Genomic DNA, 14,949 nt, shown 5'->3' with positions numbered 1-14,949 from the left:
GTTTAACTTGCTCTTTTTTGTACATTGCAAGGCTGGAGATACCTCTTTCACCTCAGGGTAATGTTTCCAAAGTTGCCCAAGATGTAAAAGTCAATGCTGTTCACAGTGGGCAGTTTCTCCACAAGAATGACAATAATCTTCTTTATTGTCCAAGAACTTAGATACATCAAGTATGCTGACTTGTGTTAATGCTTCTCTTGTCTTATTCTTTTTCCCCATGCCACAAAAAATGGACACTTTTAATGTGGCACCATTCTCATTGCTTAAAGCTTTGGCCACATTCATATATAGTTAAATAATTTTTTTTCAAAAAACTGCTCAGTGCTTTTTCCCAGCTCCGTGTTTCAGTACTGGTGGTGCCTTTAGATGCAAATATGTCTTGTCCACTTTTCACCTGTACGTCTTGCTACGTTTAACTGTAAAACTTGGGGTAGCCTGACCCACACAATTATTAGTCTTTGTAAATGGTAGAGTACAAGTGCTACTGAACAGACTTTGGAAACAAAGGTCAGAGTTCCAAGAAAATACAAACCAGAAAATTGCACCTTAAGAGGCCATGTCATAGTATATAAAGATAAAAAACATAAAACAAATCAGTATTTAAAATATAATGCTAGTGTTAAAATGTTAACAGTTAATATGAGGAAAATTATATATGATACAGAAACATACTAACATACAAATTAACAGTTAAATGCCGAATATATTTCATAGAATCACATCAAAAAACAAAACAAAAACAAAAACTGTACAACCTTGGAATAAAATTTTTCATCTTGTGGGAGCTATTTTTTCTTAACCTCATTTAGAAAAGAATTTGAATTTTCCACTTTTGAACGTCATCAGATATCTTTATGTAAAATAGGCCTACTTTTAAATGTAATTTAAATTTCTGTCACCTCTGAAACTGAAGTTATACTATCTGCATGTAATTATTACAAAAAAATCATTTTTGCACTGTGCACAAGCCTGATTATGAATATGTACAACAGCTTATTGACTACTTCAAAACAAAAACAAAAAAAAAAATCAGTCCCTGCAACAAACTCCAAGTTGATAGTTTGGAATGAACTGGAGTTCTGCAAATTTTGTTGGCTTTTGACATTAGTAAAAGCATCAGCCAAACTGAACCATGGAAAGGTGTATTCACAGTCTAAAAACGTTCCATTTGCAACAGAAAGATGAAAAAAGGAATATCAAAAAAGCAAGGGCTAAAACTGATTTATTGGTTTCCAGTAAAGCTTAGCGAAAAGCAAGGTATAAGCAAGCATCTATTGTGGGACTACAACATTTGCAGCAAAAAAAGACTTTTTTTAAAAAAGAGTTCAGACCTTTTTAATGCTAACGAATTTTTTGACATTAAATGTGACTACAGAGATGTACATAACACAAGTGCCCAAATAACAAAGACATTTTCTTAAAAGATCACTATCTGATATTCTTGGTAGTAGCAGTGTCTTCTAACCACCACTGCACTTATTCCACAATACAAGGACAAACCTTTAAGTAAAAAGTTTTTTTTTGGTATTTTTGTTTGTCTTAGGGCACTACTTTGCTTACAGAAGAAGCAATGGCAGTGACCTGGATATTACCATTCCTTTTTTGTTAAATTTTTATTAAATCAGAAGAACAAATTCTCAAGTATAAAGATGCCTCTTTTCATCTTTATGCACCAATGGTGAAAGTGTATGTCTTTGGATTTTGTTAAAGCGCGAGAATTTTTTCTCTTTATGACAAAAGAAAAATAATAATTAATCTCCTCCCTCCCTCCCCCCCCCCCCCCCCCAAAATAAAGACCAGACTGCCGCCACACTACACAAAAAACAAATGTCTGCTTCATAGGAAAAGTTTCCATAGCATCTACAAAAGCAGAGAGGTAAGTGCACAAAGGTTACAGACACAGGTAAATAATCATTATGTTCCTTAAAGGTTCACAAAAAAATTGAAAAGGACCCTATCCACAAAAAATCTTTTAAATTTACTTTTTTTTCTTCCTTCTATAAAACTAGAGCAAACCACCTTCAAAGAGGAAGGTGAGCATTAAGGAAGGTTTCAAGGTTGGAAGGGGAAGGTGGGAAAGGAAGGAATACGACAGAAAAGCATAGACCAGTAACTTGATTCAATCTACCCTATAGGAATGAACAAGACAACATCAAAATGAAGAGCTTTCTGTTGGACAATACAAAAGCTAATGTACACAAAGGTTTTCAATCTACCATACTGTTTAGGTCATTTCCAATGCAACAAACTACTCAACACCAAAATGTTCATATCTATCATAAATACAGAAAGTTAGTTTTTCTTTTAAATTCGTTGTTATCTCAGCTACAAGTCCTCAACACTCTTGTGTTTTGGTGGCAATGGGAGTGCTTAATTATCCCTCAGATTATACAGCAGAAGAGCTATTCTTTGTAAATCCCCAGTAAGATGTGTTTAATATTTTAACTCTTTTGAATACTTTCTGCCCATTTGAAAAAAAATCTTTTTCTGGAACAAAAAAAATAAAAAACAGGATAAACAAACGAACAAAAGTAAAGTATGATTCTGAAAACAGAACAAGGTGTGAGCTATTGACCTGAGAATACAAGACATTACATTTTAGCTAGCCATTGGTATCCGAATGCTTACATAGCAAGAAATCTAAACTGTAAATGGTGGATTGTCATCCCATAAGGTACATGCTGACATCTGCTGTGCTATCAACTTAGGGCATGTTTGCACTGGGGAAATAAAGGGTTTCAGGTTCAAAGACCACTGTAATTAAATTGAGGCAGTTCATTGCTTTCTGGTTTCTGTCATTGCTCAGCTAACCATAGTACCTTCTAGCAACCAGTGTAACAGGTTTAGATGTTGCCAGCATATCAATATGAGACAACAATCCTGAAAGATTTTATTTTTTTGGTTAGAAGCTTTGGAATTGCAGTTAGTCTTTTTTGAAATTGGTTTGTTTTTCTTTATTAATCATATTGTCCATCTTCAAGCTTACAATCTGAAGGTGTCCATTCCTACACTAGTCAGACTACTGTCTCTGCGGCAGCTGGGGTCATTTGGACCCTCCAGCGGACAATCCAGGCCATCTGACTTCTGGCTGAGCTCACTGTCAGACTCATCTGAATAGCCGTCTGTTGGTATAGAGGTCTGAACCCCTGAGGTGCTGCATGAACTTGAGGTAACTGTTGAAGATGAGGAGAGAGAAGGTAAAGAAGAGGGCTTCCTGACTGAGGCTCGGGAAAGAATGTTAGGCCAAGATTTTATGGAGGCATGGGGGGACAGGCTGGAGGAGGGGCTGTCGTTAGAGTGAGTGGCAGACTGCGAGGTAGATGCGGTGTTAGGATCGGGGAAGCAGGCTGAGTGAGGTAATAAACTAGCGTGCTCTTTGGCGTATCTTGCTGCTCGTTTGATTGTTCTGTGTTTGTGCAAGGTTGACTCGAGATGTTGACTTAGAGCTTCATCCCCGCTCAGTGTAGTATCACAGGCCAGGCAGTGGTAGGTGCTGGTCGGGACACGAAGCACCGTCTCTTGCAGATTTATCACAGACTGACCAAAGAAACATATTGACTGCAGGTGGCTCATGGCTGTCTCTTCATCAGTGAAGACCATCTGACACTTGCGACAGACCAACTTGTACTGCACCTTTGGAACAATGAACAGGTCAAGCGAGTCCGTACTTTTGCTTTCTGTTTGTTGCCGTTCTTCTGGTTTGGAAAGGGATGTTTCTCTGGGAGCACTGGCTTGCTCTTCTGTTTTAGGAGATTCTTTGGCGGATTCTTTATCTGGGGAAGCTGTTAGTTGTGGGCCGGGGACTTGGCTTGGTTTAGGCTGCTGCTTTGGCTGTTGCTGCTGCTGCTGCTGCTGTAGCTGTTGCTGTAATTGTTGTTGCAGCTGCTGCTGTTGTTGTTGCTGCTGCTGCTGCAACTGCCTCTGTTGCTGCTGGAGGGCATCTTGTAGACTTTGCTGATATTGCTGATATTGCTGCAGCAAAGACCCTGGTGACAGCCCCATTAGAGCTTGGGATAAAGCTGGGTTGTAAGGAAAGAGACCCTCCATCCCGTACATTGGTTGGAGGTATCCTCCTTGAAGGGCTCCGGGAATTTGTGGGGCATAGTATGGAGAAAAGCCTGGCACAAAGTAGGGCAGAAACTGGCTGGTGAGCAGGGCAGTTGGATCAGAAGCCAGTGCAGTTTGTAGAGCCTGAAGCTGGGCTGGATCAACCACATACTCCATGCCCGGAAGAGGTACAGATGTGCCAGCACTGTTATCGTTTTTCTCCTTGTTTACTGTGGGCATAGGATCCGTTTTATCTTTTTCCTTTTCTTTTGCCCTCTCATTTTCTTTGCTTTTACGTTGTTCGGGTTGCTGTTGCTGGGTAGCTGATGCTGGACGTGGGATTGTTGTGGTAGCCTGTGTTGGGGCCTGCGATGTCAATGAAGGAGGTTGCTTGCTTGGCAGTCCAGTAGTCGGAAGGCCAGGGGAGGGTACAGTTGAACCAGGAATGCCCAAAAGGTTAGGTTTGGGAGAAGTTAAAGCTAAAAATAAATAGAAAGAAGAAACATAAACCACCAACAGATCCACAAAAGCGCTGCTGAATACAAAAAGGTTTGTTTATTCACTCAAACACCGCAGAATAGTTTGTTTTTTTCTTGCACAGTACGACAAGCATTTTACAAATGCAAGTGGATCTTTCATTTTTATAAGTTAACTTTGAGGCCATCAGCAACAGAAAATACAACTAGAAAGCTGCATAAAGCTACCCGACAAATTTCTGTTGGCCAGGTTTTATGTCAGCACTATTGCTTTTAAAAGTTTACATAAGTAACTTATTTCAATTCACCTTGCACAGCATATTTCATCATTATCCACTTTTTTTCTGATTTTTGAAATATTATTTTATTTCTATTTTTATCCTATAGCTTCTACTAATGTGCAATGCATCATTATCTGGCTTAAATAGACACTAGTGAGTTGTCCTCAGGCTTGAAGCAATGAGGGGCGGCATGACTACAACGCATTTGGAACTGCCCTCTAAATTAGGTGAGACAGTCACACCATCGGAATGTCACTAGATTAGTAACCTTGAGTTCAAGGCGAATGGCTCTGGGGTCTTGCCACCAAATCCCACAGTTTAAATTCAAGTAGTAAATCTAGAGTATAAAGTTAGTCTAAATAATGACAACTATCTTTGATTGTTGTAAAAACTTTGTTGATTCACTAATGTCCTTTAGGAAAGGAAATCTGCTGTTCTCAACCAATCTGGCTGACACGTCACTCCAGATTCATAGCAACGTGGCTGACTTTTAACAGTAATCTGAAATGGCCCAGCAAGCTTCTCAGTTAGGATTTGGCAACAATTGCTATCCTAGCCAAAGATGGCCATATTCCACGTTAGAATAAAGAAGAAAAAAAACCCACCAATCTAAACTCTAGCCCAGCTAAAATATCTAGTTTGTGCCCAGTTGCTTACTGGTATCAACAATCCAATGTGGATAAAGTTGCAGAGAGGGAGCTTTACTAAACAGAGTGTTCAGTACCTCAAAGTAACTGGACATGTTATGACTAATCAACATGACTAAGCTGTTTGAAACAAAGTTCAAAGTTGTGTTTATAATCACTTGTTGAAAAACTTTAATTTACTTTTAATTGTGAATGTACAGGTTAGGGAATACTGGAGCAATCAAATTAAATGAACTGGTTTGGAATTCCAAACAGATCATATGGTGACATTTTCTCACCAAACCAGAGCTCTGCTCCTCAAGGTGTTTGGTGAGCTCAGTTGGCTGGATGGCTGGTGCGTGATGCCAACAGCATGGTTTCAATGGGTTCAGCACTAGCTGAGGTTACCACAGAGGACTCTCCTTCTCAACCTCTCCCCTTGCCTGTGAATATGGTGACCCGGAAGTTAAACTGTCTCCAGTTGTCTCTCTCTCTCTCTCTGATGAGTCAGCAACCCTATGGTCTGGCAGGACTATAATTACATTACCTATCACCATCTCATGACAAACATCATAGCTCAGTTGGACCTCGTTCTTACCGAAGCAAGATTATAGGTAAAAACAGGGTCCAACTGAGCTACACTGTTTGTCTTAATGGGGAATACTATGCAGCATTACCTGTGTGTCAAGCATTAGATAACCTGCAATATCAATATGAATGTCACCCCTGTTCCTCCATTAAGAGGTAAAAATAGGAGCAAAATAATAAATTAGAGCCCTAATTTTAAACAATTGCCATATCATTAATTCACATTTTTGAAACTGCTTCAATGGTAAGAGAATAATTTAGATCACTGAAGAACTACTAATTTTGGATATTTTGCTGTGTTAAACAGCAGAGTTTTCCAAGCAAGTAACAAGCTGATAAAAATGTGGGTCAGGACTACAAAATGAAGCTTTCTAACACATGTGGAATATGTATTCACATCTCACTGATAGTGGAAAAACTGTGCCTGTTATAGATCATTGGACATTAGGAATGTAACTTAGCAACGTGGTGGACTAAAATTGACATCTATGCAAGCCTGATGAGCAGTAAAATCCACTTAAATGCAATTTGTAAAAAAATAGTACAATTTGGTTTTGTTGCAAAGGGACATGTAGCTGGATCTCAAAAAAAATAGACTGGTTTCATATGGGTGTCTTGGCATGAATAATGTTAAAGTATGTGAAGATTTTAAACACAATCTGTTTATTCAGTTCCATACTCTCTTTAGTAAAAAACTTAAGAATTCCATTGTTCTAATTTGTACTCCTGAACATCTATGACATTTTTACGAACATAGTGGTGTGATGAAATCCCTGTCGTATACTCAGAATTAATTATCTGAACCTTATAAAAAGGTTGGATTCCATACAGGTATTATTCTCATTTTGCTGTATTTGGCATAAGGTTTTTGAACCTTAATTTCTTCTACTTTTCTCTTCTTTCAGATAAGATACTAAGAAGTTTGTTTCTGCTTCTTTCATGCAATATTGGGCACAGAGACACACTAATAAAATAAAGGAAGTCTTTCGCAGGATATATTTAAGGTCCAAAGATCTATTTATAACTAAAAACAAATCTTACTCTTATTTCAGAATCTATATTACAGTACCATATACAGTGCCGCAATTGAAACAGCAACAAGTTCCATTGACTTTAAAGGACCAACGAAAATCAGAACTGATAATGAGTTATTAGTGCAATATTTTATTAAAACATTATTTAGTGTAATAACAACATTTGATTCTATTAATAGAAAAAAATGAGTAACATTATATCAAAATACTTTCTTCTTTACAGCCTGTTCCATTTAAAGTGACATTTTTAATGTCATTGATATGTTTTAAAATTGTAGATCCTGTAGACATGATCCTGTACAAAGCATGTCAAATATCCTGCTATTATTAAATTAATAAACATAGATTTATGTTAAGTCTGTACCAGAGTCACTACATCATAAAGTAATCTATGGGTTAGATTAATTGCTGATGTCACAAAACCCTGTCAGCAAGTCCGTTACTATCAATTTACATGCTGGAGAGATTATTTGATCAATGAGGTTTCCATTTCAGGATGATAACCAAATTTCTTTATGGTTCTGTTTTATTATATATATGCATGGTAAAAGTGAAAGGGCAATATGCATGGAAGGGACACTTCCAATTTTGCATAGAGTGGATAAAGCACTGCAGGTCAGGATTGGTTGCCCAAACAAAACCCCTTTACTCCAACTTCAGAAAAGCATCTCACAATACTTAGTCTTCCACTCTCCACTCTATTCTTGGTGCCTTCCAGAGCAAGATTGCAAAAAAGAATCAAACTTGTATCAGTTTATTGCCTTGAGATTACATCTTCTGCAATCTGTTTTAAGCTAGTTGTAGCAGGCTTCAAAGACAGGACACCTTCATCCTATCTGTTGGGCTAGATTTGACTCCAGGTGATACAAGTTAAATTTGTATGGTAGGCAAATATCAGATTGAAATCTACCAAAAAAAAAAATCCATGCTATGTAAACTTAAACCAGTAATGCTACCCACCTGTGTTAGATGAAGTAAAGCCAGGTAAAGATGAAGGACTGCCCACACCTGGCAGTAATACAGGTGAAATCCCTGGCAATGTTGGGTAGGCAGTAGGAAGATTAAGAGCTTGTACTGGTGGATTTTCAAACAAGCCTTGCTGCTGAAGTGTTTGCTGCTGTGATGTTAAACCAAGAACCTCATTAGCTTTCTTAATACGGTCTAGTTCTTGTTGTGCCATGAGCCGACGGACTGTAGCCGGGTCAATGTATTCAACTTCTTTATCTAGCTGACTTCCAATAGTCTCCTTCACTTTGGAGATATGTTGCTGGGAGAAAATGTGGTCTCGCACAGATAGCCGGGCACTATACTTGATGCCACACAAAGTGCACTCTGATTTGGGTCCTTCATAAGTAGTCTGATTGATACCAAAGTGTTTTGCCATGTTCAGCTTAGATTTCTTCTCCTTTGCCCTAGCATTCTGGAACCAAACTTGAACAACTCGTTTTGGCAACCCTATTTCATTTCCCAAAACCTCACATTCCAACATGGTTGGCGTTCGATAATCATTAAAGCAAGATTTCAGCAGCTTTAGTTGGAGATTCGTCATCTGAGTGCGGAAGCGTTTTTGGCCTGGACGTTCATTGTCTATTGACCTTGTCAATGTATTGCTTCCACCAGGGCAAGGTGAAGAGGGATCAGCAAGGCTTGACGTTTCACTGTAATCAACAGTACAATCATTTTCCAACTCCTTAGCATAATAACTAGGTGATGGACTGACTAAGCCAGATGATATCCTGTCTTCATTATCTTGTATTGTTGATTGCACAATCTTCTGAAGACCCTCTGCTTGATAAAGGATTGGTTTTGAATCAACTAACATTCCTGTTGCACTGTCATTGTCTGCATTCGCCTCATCTCCAGTTGTAGTGTCAGTAATTGCTGTGTTGACTGAGGAACAATCATCATTATCAAGCCTAGTTTGGTCATATCCCAAGTTCACTGAAGAAATTGTAGGACCATCAAAGTCTTCAAGTCCCTCCATTTTGATAGATGATGGACTAAGAAGAGCTTTGGGTGAAAATTCTCCACTTTTGTTCACCGGTGAAAGAGTAGCAGACTGACTGTCACTGTTTATTGATGAAAGCTGGGCAAAACTGGTGCAATCTGTTGAATCTACCTTTAATAGATTTCCTCCATCAGTATCACTTGACAAAACAGAGGACATGATCAAGCTGTACCCAGCACGTTTAGCTTCATGCCAGTGGCGTGATCGGATGTGGGCTTCTAGTGCTGTCTTAGCTTTAAAAAGGGCTCTGCAGAATGGACAGCGTCTATGAGCTTGTGCAGGACCAACAGCCCTAAATTGACCTTTTCTCTCCCTAGCACGGGTATTCTGGAACCAAACTTGAACAACACGTTTTTTGAGGCCGACTTCATGTGCAATGTGGTCCAACATTTTCCGGGTTGGATTTGAATCAAGTAGGTACTTCTGATAGAGGATTTCCAACTGTTCTGGGGTGATAGTTGTCCTTAAACGCTTATCTCTCTGAGGTTCGTCGCCATTGTTTCCACTATCATTATCTCCGGGGCTAACGCTTGCTTTTTCTTCCAGTTTTCTTTTTAGTGTGTTCATAGCGGAATTTGGTGTAGAAGGTGAAGAAGCAGAGCTTGCTGGGATCTGAGGTAGAGTTCCAGAAAGTATCTGACTGGCTAGCAGAGGGTTAGTGGGGTCAAAAAGCATGAAGGGCATTTCTATTGGGCGATCTAAGAACTGGGGATGCACAAATTGATTTTGTGCAGATAGAAAATGAAGCTGTTGATGTTCCTGCCAAAGGTCGAAGGTAGGAAATGCCAGTTTGCACTGATCACACTGGTAATGAATCATCTGTGGAGGTAGGCTTCCAAGCTGTTGTGGTGTTGAAGTGTGAAGTGGATTTAAAGAAACATGAGGAAGCTGAGATGGGCTAGGGATGGCTTGGGGTACAGAGCACTGCTGCTGTGACTGTGGAGGGGATGAGAGCTGTGGAGCCTTCTGCTGTGTTCCCTGCGTTTTCTGATCTGGTTGCTGCGGCTGTGCCTCAGGTTTTGGTTGTAACAGCTTCTCTTGTGAATGCTGCTGCTGTGTATCAGGAGATTCAGGCTGCTTTGGCTTCTCATCAGATAACTCTGGGTTACAGAGGCCTTCCTCTTTCTCGCTTGAGGTGCAAGGCATATTTCCAGACGTTACACTTGCTGTTGCCACTGAAGATGAACCACAGACAGCTGAGGTCATAGGAGTGCTGCAAGATGAAGCAGAGGGCCCTGACAGCTCAGATGCATCCATGGAGTCCTCTGTCTGACTGTCATACTGACCATCATCATCTTCATCTTTATAGCACAGTTTTTTTTGGTGTTTAATGAGGTCAAAGATACGCTGAAATACCAAACTGCATTTCTTACATTGGTAATTCAAATTACTCGTACGGATGTAACGATCGTTTGACAGCTCACGGCGTTCACCTTCCTTTCCTTCACCTTGGTTTTCATAATTCTTGCGTGCCTTCTGTCGTGCATTTTGAAACCAGACAACAATCACACGGGTCGGAAGGTTCAGCAAATTAGAAAGCTGCTCAAATTCGTCATCTTTTGGATAAGCGTTCGCATCAAAGAAATCCTGCAAGACACGCAGCTGATAGTCAGTAAATCTTGTCCTGGTTGATCGATTGCTTCTGTAATACTCAGCCCTTGCAGGTTCTGGAGAGGGAGGCTTCGAATCTGCCTTAAGGTCTTCAAGTGATGTAACAGGAGGATTGTTGAAATTGTATGGGGAGTCTTTGTTGCGCTGTCGTTCTTTAAACAATGTATTTCGGAACCAGTGCTTTATTACTTTCTGTGGCAACCCTGACTTGTCAGACATTTCTTTGATTTGGTCTTCATTTGGTGAATTATTTATATCAAAGTACCCTCTGAGGATTTTGAGCTGTTCATCAGTGATGCGTGTCCGTGGCCGTTTGTTTTGCTGTTGCTGAAGTAGGTTCGGGTTGAGCTGCTGCTGATAAAGCTGAGCCAGATCTGCAGGTTTTGGGTCCACCGGTGTTAGCTGGGAGGGTATCTGAGGGGGTAAAGACTGTAAAGGCATTGACTGCATCAGAAGAGGTGAAAAAATAGGCAAGTCCATTGGCATAGAGAGTTGAGAAATTGAGACAGAAGGTTGTGATGTTGAAATAGCAGGTGGTGTGTGAGGTGGCGCAGTCGATGTAAGATTCTGAGCAGGAGATGACTGAGGTGGTGCAGGCGGAGGGGGTGGGGGTGGTGGCGGAGGAGGGGGTGGAGGTGGCGGAGGGGGTTCCGGTGTTTGTGGCCTCAGGGGATACAGTTTATCATAGTTGTCTCTGTACTGTTTGGCAAACTGCTCAAGCTCCTCAAATGGCAAAAACTGCTGATGCACATGCTCTTGATGGCTCTTTAGGATTAATATATTAGAGAATAATTTTCCACATGTATCACACTCCAACTTATCCAGATTATCACTCAAGCCGTTTTTACTTTTCTTCTGAACTTTTTGTTTATTTTCATTGTACTGAATGACAAGTTCAAACCCAAAATTTTCAAGCAAGGCTTTGGTGGCATTACCCCGAGCATCAGAGGGAATGCGAGGAGGGAGCAGAGAAGATTCACTACCACTATATGCTGTTTGGTCTTTCCTTTCTTTGGATTTATGTGCCTCGATGGAAATTTCCTTTGACATCAACCCTTCATCAGATTTCTCGTAACTTTCTTTGTCTTTCTGCCCATCCTTGTCTTTGTCTTTTAGAACTGCTTTTGGCTTCTTGTCCAGCTGTTGGCTTTGTTGGAGCAAACTAGTATGTTGCTGTGTTAGAGAGGAGTGCTGCCCTTGCGGCTGAATCATTTGGTGCTGTAGGTTTTGACTGTGGGGTTTCACATCTTCAAGTGAAGTATTTGTCCCCGGTATTGTTAATGTAGCACTGCTCGCTGGTACATTGATTTCTGGGTTCAGCTGGAACTCTGTTCCAGGAATATAGAAAGGGAATAATAGCTGCTGTTGCTGGAGCTGCAGTAGAGCCTCAGTGGTCATGGGGAAATGGGGGAGTAAGGCTGGATTGAAGAGCTGGGGCTGGAAGAGAGCAGCTTGCTGAAGTTCTTGTTGTAGCTGAGCCTGGACTTGAGCCTGAGCCTGAGCCTGGGCCTGGGCCTGGGCCTGGGCCTGGGCTTGAACATGAGCCAATGTCTGCACCTGCTGCTGCTGCTGCTGTGGTTGTCGAGAAGTGATCATATCAACTATTTTTCTCTTGCTGGCATCTTTCTGTTCTAACGATGTGGCAATGCTCGTTGCAACAGAGTTGCTAACTGTAGATGTTCCAATGGAATCAGCAATGATCTGGCTTCCACTCATTAAACCCAAGCTACAGGTAGCACTATATGTAACTCCACATCCACTGCCACTTAAACTAACATCAGCATTACCATTGCTATTACCACTTGGGCTTGGACTAGATGTTGACAATCCTAAAGTGGCATTACTGCTACTAATGGTGCCACCAGCACCTCCACTGCTACTAGCAGCTTCTAACTTTGCTGCTCGTGCTTTGGTCTGGTGTAACACTGATCTCATATGGATCTCTAGGGTTGAGCTTTGGCTGTAGGCCACATTACATGTATTACACTTGAAAGGTTTGTTATCTGGGCTGCTTGTTGGTTCAGATTGACCAGTAGCAGATTCCTGAAGTGCCCTTTTCAGCTTGTGCAGGTGAGACACAGAATTGTAATGGACAAGCAAGATGTTCTTTTGCGTAAATGACTCCTTACAGACTGTGCACTTATAGGGACGAGAGGGATCCAAAAATTTCTCCATTGTGAAATTAGGACCTTTCCTAAATGGCAGGGCCCGTTTTGGCTCAGAGCCAGAATCTTCTTGAACAGATCCAGAGTCACTTCCAACAGGGCTCTGCTTCTCATCTGAATCACTTTCCTCATCTTTATCTTCATCTGCTCCAAGAGTTGGATCTTCACTCAGAGATGCATCACCTAGGGCTATAACATCACCATTGATTGCAAGTCCACTATAAAGTTGCTGGATGTCACTTTCACTCAGTTCCAGGTGGCTTGTCTCAAGGTGCTTTTTCAAGGCTTGAAAAGTACGGAAGCTGCGCTGGCACAAACTGCACATAGTGGCAGCTCTAATTACATGATACTGAGAGTGCAGTTGCAGTTTCTCAATGGTCTTGAAGGCTAGGCTACACTGATTACAGCGGTATTTGTAGACATGACGATCTGATACAGGTAGTTGGGGCCTTTTTGCGTGAATCTCATTGAAATGGGCCTGAAGTGCAGTGGAAGTCTTAAACAACTGGTTACATCCTTTCTTCCAACACAGGAACCCAGCATCATCCTTCACTAAATTCTGGTCAATAGAAGACTTTGGTTCCATGCTACGCTCTGTATTTTCCGAAGGTACACTGCTCTTTTCTGGTGGATCTGATGTTTCTAATGAAAACAAATTTAATGAGAACTATCAGTGGGTAGTGTAAATTCTTATAAGTCCCACTTCTAATTTGTTTTTACTGATAAAAGACTTGTCATATTAAATAAAAGTTTAGATTTACAATACCAGTTGTGCATTGTACCTCTGAATACCAAGATACAATAAGTTACCACTTTATTTAAGCACCTTAAATGTTTTCTGGTAATTTGAGTTGAATGATTTTAGAAACAGATCAAATTGATATAATTTACTAGTGTTTGCTTTTCTTGCCCTGAACCAATAACTAGTGCCATAGGTGTGAGGTAATGATGTTTCTATTATAGATTTAGATTACTTACAGTGTGGAAACAGGCCCTTCCGCCCAACAAGTCCACACCGCCCCGCCGAAGCGCAATCCACCCATGCCCCTACATTTACCCCTTACCTAACACTACGGGCAATTTAGCATGGCCAATTCACCTGACCTGCACATCTTTGGACTGTGGGAGGAAACCGGAGCACCCAGAGGAAACCCACACAGACACGGGGAGAATGTGCAAACTCCACACAGTCAGTCGCTTGAGTCGGGAATTGAACCCGGGTCTCAGGCGCTGTGAGGCAGCAGTGCTAACCACTGTGCCACCGTGCCGCCCACTAATTTGCATTATATTGCATTATTTGCACTATATTGCATTCAGACTTGTATACACCCGCATTCTGGACTTCAATACCATACATTTCATTACATAAGTATTTACAGTACTTTAAAATTCATTTTAGTTTGCCACTGTGCTAGAAAGTAGTGAATTGGATATCCAGCTAGTTTTGAAGCACAGTTTGGTTTTTGCAATTGGCAATGATGTATTTAATGGAGTATTAGGTGCAAATAATAATATTAATTGCTAATGAGAACCTGCCACTTTTTTAAAGCAGCCTGAATCAATACCCATCAGGAAAAACATTTTTAAAACAGTGGTGACTCCATAATCTGACATTTGCCAAAGGTAGATTCTGATGGAATAACAAGCCTGGATGAACACAAATCAGGCAGCCCTCATTCTAATAAATTTAAAGAAATATCTACTTCATTTCCCACATTAAGGGATAAAATTTCAATAAGTACAACTAATTCTACAAAATACTTTGATGTTCAAATTCAGAATTGCTGGCTGATTATTTCATTTTGTATTGCCATTGAGGTTCACTTCCTGCAGTCTGAATTCAATTACAATAAAATAAACCAAATGCCATTTCCGTGGAATAGGAGTTGCAGAAATTAAAAAAAGGCATATTCTGTAGTGTAAGAGTTAAGTGGGCACATTATAAAATGAATGTGCCCTTTCTAGAATGAAGGTGTCAGAACAAAATAACTGAACTGAACTGTAAAATTCAGATAATGTTGAAATCAAAGGTGCTGGAATGCTGAGGCTTACAGAAATCTTTGAAGACACAATCTGACCTTAAAGAAAGTACAGATTATGGGGTTCACACTGA

General features: G+C 40.4%; 1 protein-coding gene across 7 annotated transcripts in view; it reads right to left on the bottom strand.

The window, feature by feature from the left end:
- Window positions 1-1,807: 1,807 nt before the first annotated feature.
- The window catches only part of zfhx3b (zinc finger homeobox 3b), a 566,603-nt gene continuing 553,461 nt past the window's right edge, over window positions 1,808-14,949 (bottom strand). For all 7 annotated transcript variants that reach the window (XM_043706688.2, XM_087995764.1, XM_087995766.1 and 4 more), the window contains 2 exons: window positions 8,013-13,478; window positions 1,808-4,526 (listed from right to left, as the gene is read on the bottom strand). In XM_043706688.2, the coding sequence (XP_043562623.2) occupies window positions 2,983-4,526; window positions 8,013-13,478 (7,010 nt within the window). In that variant the 3' untranslated portion in view covers window positions 1,808-2,982. The remainder of the gene's footprint in view (window positions 4,527-8,012; window positions 13,479-14,949) is intronic.

Source organism: Chiloscyllium plagiosum, unplaced genomic scaffold (genome assembly GCF_037043375.1).
Source record: "Chiloscyllium plagiosum isolate Xiang-an unplaced genomic scaffold, Cpla_swu_hap1 HiC_scaffold_17, whole genome shotgun sequence".
Taxonomy (NCBI): domain Eukaryota; kingdom Metazoa; phylum Chordata; class Chondrichthyes; order Orectolobiformes; family Hemiscylliidae; genus Chiloscyllium; species Chiloscyllium plagiosum.
This window is presented reverse-complemented; position numbering and strand designations above follow the sequence as displayed.